Raw genomic sequence first — 12,766 nt, forward strand, 5'->3', positions numbered from 1 at the left:
CCGCAGCCAGCGCCGCGCGCGAGGCCTTACCCAGCTTGGTGATGCCGATCTCCTGCAGGTCCTCCCAGGTGATGTCGGTGATGAAGTCGATGTTCTCGTAGCCATTCTCCACCAGCACCTTGTAGTACTGGGACAGGCCGATCATGGAGAGCCACAGCGCCAGGTTGGCCTGGGGTGGGGTGTGGGGCATGGCTCAGCACCAGCTGGCAGCGGGGTCTGGCCCTGCCACCCCAGGCACCCCAGCACCCACGGCAGGAGATCCCATCTTGCTGGGGAATCACAGCCCCAGAGAACTCTCCTTGTCCCTGTGCTGTCCCTGTGCCCCACAAGCATCCCGGGCTATTCCCAGCCCTATTCCCATGGGAAGCCTCTCACTGTGCCCAGACATGGGGGCAGGAGGGGTGACAGGGGACACAGTGCCACATCCACATGGATGGCAGCTGGCACCAGCCTGATGGTCCCTGGGGAGCTGTCAGGAGGGGACGTGGGCAGCTCTGGGACCATGGAGCCAACTCCCACCCTTGTCCAGTGCCACCCCTCCCTCGAGGGGGGACTCGTTGCCACCACGGATGCGGCTTCTGTCCCCCTGGCCCCGCACAGCCCTCACCGGTTTGTACTCGGGCAGCCACTCGGGGATGTTGAGGTTGTTGATCTCGGAGGCGATCTTCTTCCTGTGCCCCGGCTTGGTGACCCCGATGGCCGTGAGGTCCTGGGGCAGAGAGGGGGGGTCAGTTCCGCCCTGCTCCGGCCGTGCCTCCCTCCCCTCCGCCCCCGGCCCCACCTCCGGCGTCATGCGGCTGATGGTGGTGATGTCGTAGCCGGCGTTGATGAAGTTGGGCGCGTAGAGCTGCAGCTGGAACTTGCAGAGCCACTGGTACACGGCCTCCGAGCTCTGGGGTGCGAGGGACAGATGCATGGGGGCAGCTCTGGGGACGGGGACCCGCCAGCCCTGCCCGTGTCCCCCAGGCTGTGCCCACCACATGCTCCCCACGGCACCCAGCGCTGCCCGCTCACCTTCCCCTCTGACGGCAGCTCCATTTTCTTCAGCTGGGGCTCGGCGGGGGGCTGGGGGGCGTAGGGGGAGCTGGCCACGCTCTGCGACCGCGACGAACCTGCCGGAGGGGTGGCGGTCAGCGGGGCCGGGGCTGCCCTGCCCGGGCTCTGGCAAGTGGAGGGGAGAGCCGAGCCCTGCCCTGGGCGGGAGCCACAGCCGCACCCCCAGCTTGGCAGGGCCGAGAGGGGAGAGCGACAGCAGCCCCGAGCAGCCCGCGCTGCCCTGCACAGGGTGCTGCTCCTCGGGGAGGGGCAGGCGAGCTGCGGCCCCGAGCAGTGGGACTCAGCCAGACCTCTCCTCCAGAGAGAGTGTCCCGGGTGCCCAGGCAGCAGCCAGAGAGGTCCCGCTGCCAAAAACCCTCTGGGCCCCCTCCCCGGGCATCCCTTGGTGCCCAACCTCCAGGGTAAGGAGCGCTGCCCTGAAATTTTTGCCTCATGTTTCTGATCAGGATGAACACGAAAAGCCTCTTCCCCCCAAGCAGCAACTGCATCTTTCGTGTGTGTGTGTGTGCGTGTGTGTGTGTGTGTGCGTGCATCCTCCCTGTGCGTGCATCCTTCGGGCATCTGCATCCCACTCGCGTGGGCATCCTCCTCACATGTGCATCCCTCTGCCGTGTTCATCTCCCTCACGTCTGCATCCCACTTGCGTCTGCATCGCTCCGGCATGTTTCCCCCTCTCCCTGGCAACGTCTGCGCCCCCCTCCCCCGAGCGCATCCCCCTCCCCAGGTCTCTCTGCCCGCAGCCTCCTCCCTCCCCGCAGCCCGGGCAGCTCCGGGCATCCCCCCCGCGCCCACCCGCGCCTGTGCATGTCCCGTCTGTCCCCCCGATTCCCGGGCACGTGCCACTCCCGTGGCGTGGGCACCCCGTGGCGTGGCCATGCTCCCCGCAGCCCCCCAGACGGCGGTGGCGGGGGGGGACCCCCGCTCGGGCTCCAGCAGGGCTGGCGGGGGGCCAGGGAAGGGAAGGGGCCGGGGAGCAGCGGTGCCCCCCCTGCCCGCCCCACGCCGCCCCCCGCCCCCCACGGGCCCCCACTAACCGAGGCAGGAGAAGGCCTGGCAGCAGCCGAAAGGCGAGAGAGTCATTTTTTACCCACACGTTTTTCTTCTGGCGACGGGTGCCGTGGCAATAAAAAAAAAGACAAATCCCTGGATCCACGGCACGGCCAGGGCTCCTCCTGCTCCGGCAGCCGGGCGGCCGCAGCACGCACCTGCGGGGATGTCCTGCGCCTTGGCCGGCCCATCGCCCACGGCAGACTCTTGCGCAGAAGCCTTCTGGGAAAGGACCGTTGCCAGCAGCTGAAAAACACCCCGGGAAGGGGGGAGAGCAGGCAGGAGTGAGGCGGGCGGAGGGGGCCGGCGGGCCGGGGGGTGCGTGTGGCGGTGTCGCGGGTGTCGCGGGTGTCGCGGGTGTCGCGGGTACCGTGGATGCTGCGGGTGCTGCGGGTGCCGCCAGCTCGGGCGAGGGTGGGCAGAGAGGGTTGCAGCAGATTTCGGCGGCAGCGGGGAGAGCAGGAGCAGCAGATGGTGCTTTGCCGGCAGCAGGAGCCCACGGCACCGCCGCACCCCGAATCCTGCCTGGCACACACCCAGCCCAGGCCGCCGGCACGGGCTCTGGGGTCCCCTGTGCCCACAAGACGGAGCCCCCCTGGCTGGCAGCGTGGCGGGGCTCGGGGGCAGGGCAGGCAGGGTGCCAGGGGACGCGGGCTCGGTGGGCTGGCCGGGCTGGGAACGGGACAGCCCAGGGGCAGTGCAGGGCTGTTGTGCCAGCGGTGCCAGGGCAGCGTGCAGGGCACTGTGCGGTGCTGCTGGCACTGCTGGCTGTGTGCGGTGCTGATGGAGCAGCGTGTGCAGTGCAGTGCCGTGTGCTGGTGGCAGCAGTGCCTTGGTGGCAGCAGTGCCTTGGTGGCAGCAGTGCATTGGTGGCAGTGTGCTGTGCCGGTGGCAGTGTGCCGGGCCGGTGGCAGTGTGCCGTGCCGGTGGCAGCAGTGCATTGGTGGCAGTGTGCCGGGCCAGTGGCAGTGTGCTGTGCTGGTGGCAGTGTGCTGTGCTGGTGGCAGTGTGCTGTGCCGGTGGCAGTGTGCCGTGCCGGTGGCAGTGTGCTGTGCTGGTGGCAGTGTGCCGTGCCGGTGGCAGTGTGCTGTGCCGGTGGCAGTGTGCTGTGCTGGTGGCAGTGTGCCGTGTCAGTGGCAGTGTGCTGTGCTGGTGGCAGTGTGCCGTGCCGGTGGCAGCAGTGCATTGGTGGCAGTGTGCCGTGCCGGTGGCAGTGTGCTGTGCCGGTGGCAGTGTGCCGGGCTGGTGGCAGTGTGCCGGGCCGGTGGCAGTGTGCTGTGCCGGTGGCAGTGTGCTGTGCTGGTGGCAGCAGTGCATTGGTGGCAGTGTGCCGGGCCGGTGGCAGTGTGCTGTGCTGGTGGCAGTGTGCTGTGCTGGTGGCAGTGTGCTGTGCCGGTGGCAGTGTGCCGTGCCGGTGGCAGTGTGCTGTGCCGGTGGCACTGTGCCGGGCCGGTGGCAGTGTGCTGTGCTGGTGGCAGTGTGCTGTGCTGGTGGCAGTGTGCTGTGCTGGTGGCAGTGTGCCGTGTCAGTGGCAGTGTGCTGTGCTGGTGGCAGTGTGCTGTGCCGGTGGCAGTGTGCTGTGCTGGTGGCAGTGTGCTGTGCTGGTGGCAGTGTGCTGTGCCGGTGGCAGTGTGCTGTGCTGGTGGCACTGTGCCGTGCCGGTGGCAGTGTGCTGTGCTGGTGGCAGTGTGCTGTGCTGGTGGCAGTGTGCCGTGTCAGTAGCAGTGTGCTGTGCCGGTGGCACTGTGCCGTGCCGGTGGCAGCAGCGTGTGCAGGGCAGCGCACAGTGCGGAGGTCCCTGCGAGTGGTGGCAGAGATGTGGCACAGCAGCCCCGGACAGACCCGTGCAATGCTTTGCCGGGGGCTGAGCCCAGGCCCGGGCAGCACTCAGGGGCCAGGTGGAGGGGACACGCTGGTGTCCAGTGTCAGTGACAGCGTAGCCGGTGGCACACAGGGTATGGACAGGACCCGGCCAAGCGGCGATCCCAGCTGAGGTCAGGGCAGGCAGCAAACGCTGCAGGACCGCAGCCAACAGCAGCTGGCACGGCCAACTCAGGACTCGCCTTACCTTGACGCCTTCGGAGCCGGCGTGCAGGGCATGCGCCCCGCTGCCCGCGCTCTGCCCGCTCCCCGAGCTGCGCGCTGAGGCCACGCTGCCCGTGCTGCCCAGGCTGCTGCGGTCACCACCTGCACACAGAGGAGAGGCTGTCAGGGCTCTGGCGCTGCTGGGGGACACCACGGTGTGGCCGAGCCCCGTCCTGGCTCCGCGCCCCGGCCGCTCCCAGCTCGCCGTACCTGCGAAGGGTTTCCGCAGCACCCAGATCTCCTCGGTGGGGGCTGGCGTGGCCGATCCGCCCTGCGACGGGGACAGGTGGGACGGGCTCATGTCGGCCCCGCGGGACCCTTGGTGGCAGAGCAGAGAGAGCGGCCGTCAGGTGCGTGGCTCTGCGCTCGGGCTCGCACGGCTGTGGCACGGAGCCGGTGACCACGGCCCCGGGACTGGCGCGGCTGCACGTGGGAATAACCCCACGAGGAAGGTGTGGGGACCCCGGCTGTGTCCGTGCCCAGGGATGCCAGAGCCGTCCTAGGGCCCTCTCCCACCCCAAGCTGGCAGAGGTGACAGTGACCAGCCCTGGGCCCCGTTGTGCAGAACATTCCCTCCCTACCGCCAGCCAGGGACAGACCCTGGGGGGGTGTTCCAGTGTCCTCAGCCTGGACAAGGGACAGGGACTGTGTCATCCCTTCACAGGACAGGATGGGGACATGACCCAGTCCAGGGAGCAAAGGGAGCTGGGCAAACTCAAGCAGTGGGGACTGGGGTCTCCACCCCACTGTCCCCTGTCCCAGGCAGTGCTGCATGTTCCTGCAGCTGCCTGCACCCATCTGGGGGGACACAGGGGCCATGCAGGGCCAGGCACCGGTGCTGAAACCCTGGTGACACAGAGGGGACACAGCAGAGGACGAGAGGACCTGGCCCTCCTCTGGGCCACAGCTTGAGGGTGACCCCTGGGCATGGCTCCTCACCAGCTCACTGTGCTGGCCACCTCTGCCAGGTCCCGCTTGAACCAGGAACACCCAGCTCTGAGCCCAGGGGGGAAAACAGCATCAGATGAGGTGGACAACAGCCCTACAAGGCCAGTGCTGCCACAGCCCCACCATGGCTCTGCCACTGTCCTGCCAGCCACAGGGCACTGCCACCCTGCCACCAGCTGTGGGACATTGTCACCCCACTGCCAGCCAGGCCAGTTCTGTTCATGGAGCTGCTCACTCCAACAGCACCAACATAGCGGGAGGCAGGTGGTACAAGGTGATAAAAGTCACTGAAGGAGCACAGCAGGGGACAAACAAAAGCCCCACCAAATCAGGCTGGGACATCCCTGAGCTGCACATGCCACGGTCACACCAAGGGGAGACTCCGTGCAACCCCACCAGGAGAGAAAGCCCTGGAGAAAAGAAGTGCTCCCGTGTCCCCAGTGTCAGCACGGCCACCCAGTGCTCCCCAACACAACCTCCTCAGCCACTGCCACCAGGGCATGTGCAAAGACCCTGGCCCAGCCTTCGAGGACTGCCCCTGCAACCCCCCTGCTCCTGGGTGCTCTCGACGCACACACCCGCAGCATCCGTCACCTGCCTGTGTCCCGGGGATGGTCCCCAGGGTTCAGCTGGGCTCTGCCTGCCCCAAGAGCATCCCCTGGGAAAGCCCCCGGTGCCGCAGCCCCTCCAGCTCCGCGTGCGCAGCCACGACCCGCTCAGAGCCGGGCCCTGCAGGGAGGCTCCCTGTGCCCGTGGCACGGAGCTGTGGCACCGTGCTGCCAGCCCTGCCCCTGGCACAGGGCTGTGAGCGCTTTGGGGGTGCCCACGCGGCCGGACAGGAGCGCAGGGCGGGGGGCGAGGGCTGTGCCGTGGGCACAGGGCGCGGGTGTGCAGGGGGAGCGATGGCACGCCTGTGCCAGCCGTGTGCCCCCACTGCAGGCATGCAGGCGCATGCACACGCTACATGCACACACACACACACACACACACACCCTGCAGCCCCCCGCTGACGGGGAGAGGCCGAGCAGAGAGAAAAGACTCGACACACGCTTTAAAGGAAAAGAAAGGAAAATCCATGGAGAGCACGAAGCGAGCGGTGAACTACCTTGTCCATAACGCGGCTCGTCGGCACTGCTAGGGGAGAGCCTGTGATAGCCAAAGGAACTGAAAAGAGTCTGATGGGAATGTGGTGGTGGAGGTGGAGGTGGAGGCAGGGAATGGAACGGATGGGACGAGGCGTCACCGTTTAGCACAGCAGCCCCGTAAGCCGGGAGCGGGATCTTTTGGAAGTGTTGGGGGATTGTTACAGTCTCCCATGAACCTGATAATAAAACATAACAAGAGACAAAATGAAAAGAATCAAAATAATAGAGACACGCTCAGCGCCGCCAAAAAAGAAAAAAAAAAAAAAAAAAAAGAAGAAGAAAAAAAGGAAAAAAAGGAAAAAAAGGAAAGAAAAGAAAATAAAGTGGGGGAAAGGCAGCAAATCAAAAAAGCAACCAAAGGGACGTGGAGAAGCCAGAACCGAGACCCAACCGATGCGGAGCCGAGCCGAGGAGCAGCAGCGGGAGCTCAGCACACGCACAGCCCGGCGCAGGGTACGGACACATCCCGCGGATCCCGCACGGACACCGGGACAGCCCCACGGGTCAGCTCACGGGGGGCTCACAGCCGGGCTGCCGGGGTCCTGCTCCCCACAGCCATCCCAGGGCTGCAGCACCGCCGTGCCCGGCCGGCTCTGAGCCATGACACAGCTGCTGTCCCAGCACAGCCACCGGACAGCCTGGCTAACACTGCTGTGGGCCAGCTGCAGCCCAGGAGCCACGGAGCACAGCCCAGGAGACATGGATGGCATCTGTTATTGGCACACAGCCCATGCCTGGAGGGTGGCTCTGCCCCTGCCTGGCCAGCACCTGGCACCTCCAGGGTCACTTGGATTGCCCGGCAGCCACTTGTGCTGCTACTCCCTTGAGATACTGTTCAAGTGCCACCATTCCCTGCCCATGTCCCCATGGTGCGGCTGCCCCCAGGATCCGCTCCCAGGGGTGGGGTGAGATGGTTGATGTGGGGCCTTTCAGCGCTGCCTGCAGAAGCACCAGCCCCATTGGGACACTCCTGGCAGAGGACACAGCCTGGGGACATCCCGAGGGGCTGCACACCCCACCAGGAGCCTGAAGGGATGACGATGGGAATGGGGATGGGGACAGGCAGCCACAGGGCGGGGGAGCAGGGGCCAATCCCTGAGATGGCCCCTGGCTGGAAGGTCTCTGTGTGGCAGCATCAGCTCCCTGGCACTGCTGCCTGCACAGACCCTGAGCACCAGCTCCTGCGACCCCACTGCTGTGCCCGTCACCCCAAACCGCAGTGACACCTCTGGGTCTCCTCATGCACCAACCTCCCGGCGCCTCAAACGCCTCCCCCAGCCCAGGGGCGGCCAGGGCTGACCCTCACACACCCCAGGGCTGCCAGCACCAACCCCAAGGCACCCCATGGGCACCGAGCCCGCAGACACAACGGGAACATCCCTGCACGTCCCTCGATGGAACGCCGGCCCCACAGGCGCAATGAGGACCCCACACAAAGGCACCGTCCCCATGCACACGGCGGGGACACCGACCCCACATGCACCAGGAGCATCACCTCACCCCGCTTTGTCTTCACCGCTGCACCCCCCGACCCCCCGGTCCCCACCAAACCCCGACGGGGCTCCCCGGGGCTGGGGGTGTAGAGGGGGGGGATTATTTGCCTGTTCGTTTGCTTATGGCCTCGACGAGGCTGGAGGGGAAGTATCCCACGCGGTCGTTGCCGGTGCGGTTGTCGTGGATGCAGCCCTTCCAGCGCCCGTCCGCGTGCTGCTCCAGCACCTGCGGGAGGGGCCGGGTCAGGGCCGGGCCGGGGGCCAGCACCGACACCGGGGTGTCCCCGGCCCCCCCGGCCGCACTCACCGTGATGACATCCCCGGCTTTCACGTTGAGGCTGGTCAGGTCGTAGTTGTTGCAATAGTCCTTGACGGCCCGGACCTGCAGAGCCGCGGAGGCATCTGCGGGACACACCGGGAGCGTCACCGGCCGCTCGCCCGCGGCGGGTGGCACCCCCAGCCCGCCGTCCCTCGTGCCAGCACCGTGCCCTCCAACCCCCTACCCCGCAGCATCTGCTTGATCTCCTTGCTGGCCTGGCTGGTGGTGAACTGGTTGACGATGTCCAGAGCCGTCTGGTTGTAGGTGTTCCTGACGTGGGCGTTGATCCCGCTCTGCAACGGCACCGACAGGGATTGGGAGGAGGCTGGTCGCCATCCTGCCACCCCTGGGACTCCCTGGGCCACCAGGAGACCAGCAGCTGGAGGGCACAGCTCTCAGACCTTCGCGTGTACCCCCCTTGTGACCCTCACCCCGTGGTGTGCACCCCCCAGGCCCTTGGTGTTTCCCCTCCAGGACCCTCAGCTCTGCTCCCTGGCAGAGCTGCAAGAGCCGCTCGGAGCCCCCAGCTGCGGGGTCACCCCCTTCCCACAGCCCCCGGCTGGGTCGGGGGCGCCTGGGGGTGCCTGGGGGTGCCGAGGGGGCCCCTTACATCCAGCAGCAGCCGCACCACATCCGTTTTGCCGCAGAGAGCGGCCTCGTGCAGCGCCGTGCCCGCCTTGGTCTGCCGGTTGATGTCGATGCCAGCCTGCAGCAGGAGCCTGCGGGGGGACAGCGGGGTCAGCGGGGCACGGGGGGCACCGCTACCGCCACCCCTGCCCACGGCACCCACCGGATGATGTCGATGTGGCCGTTCTTGGCGGCGAGGTGCAGGGGGCTGGTGCCGTTGGGGTCGGTGGTGTCCCCCGGTTTGGGCTCCAGCAGAGCCGCGCACATGTTGCTGTTCAGGAGCAGTTGGACCACCTGGCTCAGCAAACACAGACGGAGCAGGGCTGCAAGGGCGGCCCCCGGGCCCCAGCTCCCCTCCTGCCAGCAGCCGGAGCTCCCCTGCGGTCCTGGCACCGCGTGTCCCCAGTGCCGGCCACCCTGTGCCCCTGCAGCTGCTCCAGCACCCCCGGAGCGCCCCCTCCCCTCCCCGCCCTCCCCTGGGGAGACCCAGCCCTGCAAGAACTTACCCCGACCCGGCCAAACTCGCATGCCAGGTCCAGGGGCGTCTTCCCCGAGTTGTCCATGATGCAGGGGTTGGACTGGTGCTGCAGGAGCATCTCCGACTGGGGACAAGCAGAACCCCGCCCGGGTGAGGGCAGGGGTTCGGGGGTGGCACCAGCCCCCCGCCAGCCCCGTCCCTCTCCGTACCACGTCGTAGTGGCCGTGCTGGGCCGCCAGGTGCAGGGGGATCTGGCCCTCATCCGACGGGATGTTCACAGAGGAACCTGCCTTCAGCACCATTTTCATGGGCTCCTTCTTGCCCTGCCAGGCCGCGTAGTGCAGGGGCCGCATGCCTGCGGGGGCAAGAAGCCGTGAGGCTTCCATGTGCCAACACAGCAGGCAGAGCCCGCGGTGGGGCACAGGGCAGGGGGCCACGGCCGGCACCCCGGGACTCGCCTTTGTTGTCCTTGATGTCCACGGCAGCCTGAGCCTCCAGCAGCAGCGAGATGAGCTCCGTGTTGCCGTTAAGCGCCGCATGGTGCAGAGCAGAGAACCTGGGGACCGGGCTGGTGTCAGGGGTCCCCGTGGCCCTGCCAACCCCTGGCCAGCACCCAGAGCTCCGAGCTGCGCCTCTGCAGCGCCCCGGGACAGGCGCTCTGCCCTCCGCGTGTGCTGTCCCCGGGAAAGCCGCCCCACATCCCTCGGTGGGCTTTTGCCTGCTCCGGAGGTGGTGGGCAGGGCAGGCACAGGGGTGTCCCACGGAGGGTGGGGGTGCCGGGGAGCCCCCTCCCCACTGACCCACTCCCCCAGCCCGGCCCCAGCAGCGCGGCCGTGAGCGCAGATGGCAGCGCTGCCCTTGCCCGGTGCCGGGCCGGGCTGTGGGCTGGGGAAAGCCCCCGGGCCCGCACCCGCTGTGCTCTCGCAGCTCCCGGAGCCGGAGGGAAGCAGGCCAGGAGCTGACCTACTTGTGCTCCCGGCAGCGGCGTGCTCCGTGCGACTGCGCTGGCAGCGCTGCCCTGGAGCACAGCCGTGCCCCCATCCCATCCCCGGGCCATGGGAACGGGCTGCGGAGCCCCCGGGACGCGCTGGCCTCTGTGGTTGCCGGCTGCCCGAGGGGCAGGTGTGGGGTGACCATCCCCCAGGCCCCGCTTTTGGGGGGACACGTCCCCGTGGGGAGCACGCTGCAGCCACCGCGATGCCCCCGGAGCTGCCGGCTGCGATGCCCGGAGGGGAGCGGCGATGCGAGCAGACAGCCGGCACAGGAGGCCGATCCCCAACGTCTGCCTGGGAAATGTCAACGTTTTCCGCTCCAGCGCCCCGCTCAAATCCGCTCAAGATGGTGCAAATCGCAGCCTTCCCCGGGGCTGCTTCGGGGGCTTCCCTCGGGCACCTCCCGGCCCAGCCGGCCACCTCGGCCAGGCTCGGGGCACCGGCCCCGGGGCCAGCGAGGGGACACCCGCACCGTGCTCGGCCACGGCACCCCCAGCCGGCACTGCAGGGATGGGGAAACTGAGGCACGGGGCTGGCTGAGCTCACACGGAGCCTTGTGCTGCCCTGTGCCTCCCCGGGGGATCCTTTCCAGGAGCAGGACACGAGCAGGGCCCTGCAGCTCCCCAGCCCTCCTGTGGCTCTGCGGGGCAGCAGGTGGCCCCGGGGCTGATGTCCCCAAGCAGCCGGCACAGCGATGGCAAGGTACCGGGGGATGCCCAGCGCCACCACCCTGGCCACGAGGATGAGGAGGCGCCCGGGCTGCTGTGGCCTCCTGTTCCTGACCAGCTGCTGCTCTCTCTGGCATTTCCGTGGCCACAGCAGAGCCATCCCCAGGGAACAAGCGGCCTCCACCGGGATGCCGGGGTGGGGGGAGCCGGGGGCAGCTGCTGCCCAGCCCCACAAGCAGCACTCCCACCGCAGCCCCCGCAGCCTCATTAGTGTGATTAGCGGGGGTGATGTGCGGCCCCTTTCCGCTGCTCCCGCCCCGTGGATGTGGCTGTGGAGCATCGCGCCCGTGCCCGGCGGGGTCACGGCTCTCCCAGCCGGCACCCCGCAGGGCTGATCCCTGCACAGCGCTGGGAAAAGCCTGGTGACATGTGGGGCACAGCCCTGCCTCTGCCTCCTCTGGCGTCCGTGGCTGCTCCAGCAGGTGCAGGCAGGGCTCAGCCACTTGGGCTAACGGGAGCCAGAGCGCTGGCACTGGAGCTGGCAGCTCGGAGAGCCTGGCATTCCCACACACACACACGGGATCCCCCTGCTCACAGCACCCCGCAGCACCCACACCCGGGCCCGGGGCTCCCACTCACCCGTCGGTGTCTTGGAAGTTGACATTGACTTTCTTTGCCGATCCGAGGAGCTCTGGAAGGGAGGGAAGGCGGCAGGATGTTAGAGGAGGTGGCTGGTGCGGGGACACGAGGCACACCAGCGAGGTGATGGGTGGCAGCTCCAGATGTCCCTTCCTACCAAGGCTGGGACTCCCTGCAGCTCCACAGGTGCTGAGTGAGGCTGCCTGAACCTGCAGGCAGGAGGCTCGGGGTGGGGGTCCCTGCTGAAGGTGGCAGAGCCCAGGGGCTCCTCCTAGCACCAGGTTCTGCCCATTCTCCCCTGGTTTTCCTGGGGTTCCCCCCTGGCTCCTCCACCTGGCTGAGGCTCCGGAGCAGCCCCGAGGAGCCCCCGCCGGGCAGAGCTCGGCACATCCCCTGTACCCCCAGCCCCCCCGGCACAGCCCTCCCCACGCTTCTGGGAAATTAAACCGCGCCAGGACAATCCAATTAGCAGCACGAGGAAGGATGGAGCCAGATTTACATAAGATTTACCCGAAAAATGCCACTCAGGCTTTCCAGTGAGCTGCTCTTCCCACAGCGGGAGCTGGAGCAGGAGGAGAAGGGAGAGGAGGGTGGGAGCAGCACGGCAGAGCCCCGGCTAGGGGACCCACACAGCAGCCCCTGAGCCCAACACAGCGGGCACAGCTCGAGCAGAGCCCCAGCACGGCCCTGGGGCCATGGGAGAGGACCCAAAGGCTGCGTGACCTGGCAGGGGGAATGAGCAGACGAAGTCACTCCAAGTCAGGGACAAGCTCTTGTTGGGAGAAGCTGGCTGGAAGGGGCTGCTCCAGGCAGGGAAGGGGAATGTGAGGCCAGAGAGACCCTCCCTGTGCAAGCATGGCCGTGCTCTCTCCCCCTCTACCATGTCCCCTCGTCAGTGTCCCTGTGTTTATTGAGGTACTGGACACAAGGGCTGTGCCGCAGCCCAGGGCGAGCAGGGCTCCGAGGGCACCCAAAGCAGGAAGGGGGAAGGAAGGGGGGCTGTGGCCAGCCCTGCCCCTCCAGCCTGGGCAGCGGAGCCAGGCTGAGCCAGCCCTGCCCAGGGCACGCAGATGGGCCCAGGAGAGGGCAGGACAGAGGCTGTGGCACACAGCGCTGGCTCCCTCCTGCACTCCAGGGCTGCCCGAGGGGCCGAGCTGCAGGACATTTGCTAATGCCACAGCCCTCTGTGGCAGGTGACAGCTGCAGGGGATGGGCTCTATCGGCCACCTCTGCCCACCAGGTCCCCAGGCTCCTCTCAGATATCTCATG

At 67.7% G+C, this 12,766-nt stretch overlaps 1 protein-coding gene across 2 annotated transcripts in view; it reads right to left on the reverse strand.

The window, feature by feature from the left end:
- Positions 1-12,766, reverse strand: part of CASKIN1 (CASK interacting protein 1) — a 31,529-nt gene that overhangs the window by 4,435 nt on the left and 14,328 nt on the right. Inside the window, exons 2-18 of one of the 2 annotated variants that reach the window (XM_086854906.1) lie at positions 11,498-11,549; positions 9,657-9,754; positions 9,408-9,553; positions 9,227-9,322; positions 8,884-9,014; positions 8,704-8,812; positions 8,278-8,386; positions 8,082-8,176; positions 7,883-8,000; positions 6,242-6,457; positions 4,399-4,506; positions 4,172-4,290; positions 2,262-2,349; positions 1,015-1,112; positions 782-892; positions 608-709; positions 31-169 (exon numbers count right to left, since the gene is read on the reverse strand). In XM_086854906.1, coding sequence (XP_086711032.1) covers positions 31-169; positions 608-709; positions 782-892; positions 1,015-1,112; positions 2,262-2,349; positions 4,172-4,290; positions 4,399-4,506; positions 6,242-6,457; positions 7,883-8,000; positions 8,082-8,176; positions 8,278-8,386; positions 8,704-8,812; positions 8,884-9,014; positions 9,227-9,322; positions 9,408-9,553; positions 9,657-9,754; positions 11,498-11,549 — 1,935 coding nt within the window. The remainder of the gene's footprint in view (positions 1-30; positions 170-607; positions 710-781; positions 893-1,014; positions 1,113-2,261; positions 2,350-4,171; positions 4,291-4,398; positions 4,507-6,241; positions 6,458-7,882; positions 8,001-8,081; positions 8,177-8,277; positions 8,387-8,703; positions 8,813-8,883; positions 9,015-9,226; positions 9,323-9,407; positions 9,554-9,656; positions 9,755-11,497; positions 11,550-12,766) is intronic. The other variant, XM_086854907.1, reaches the window with a different exon arrangement.

The sequence above is a fragment of the Cyanistes caeruleus genome, chromosome 17, assembly GCF_971803275.1.
Source record: "Cyanistes caeruleus chromosome 17, bCyaCae1.hap1.1, whole genome shotgun sequence".
Lineage (NCBI taxonomy): Eukaryota > Metazoa > Chordata > Aves > Passeriformes > Paridae > Cyanistes > Cyanistes caeruleus.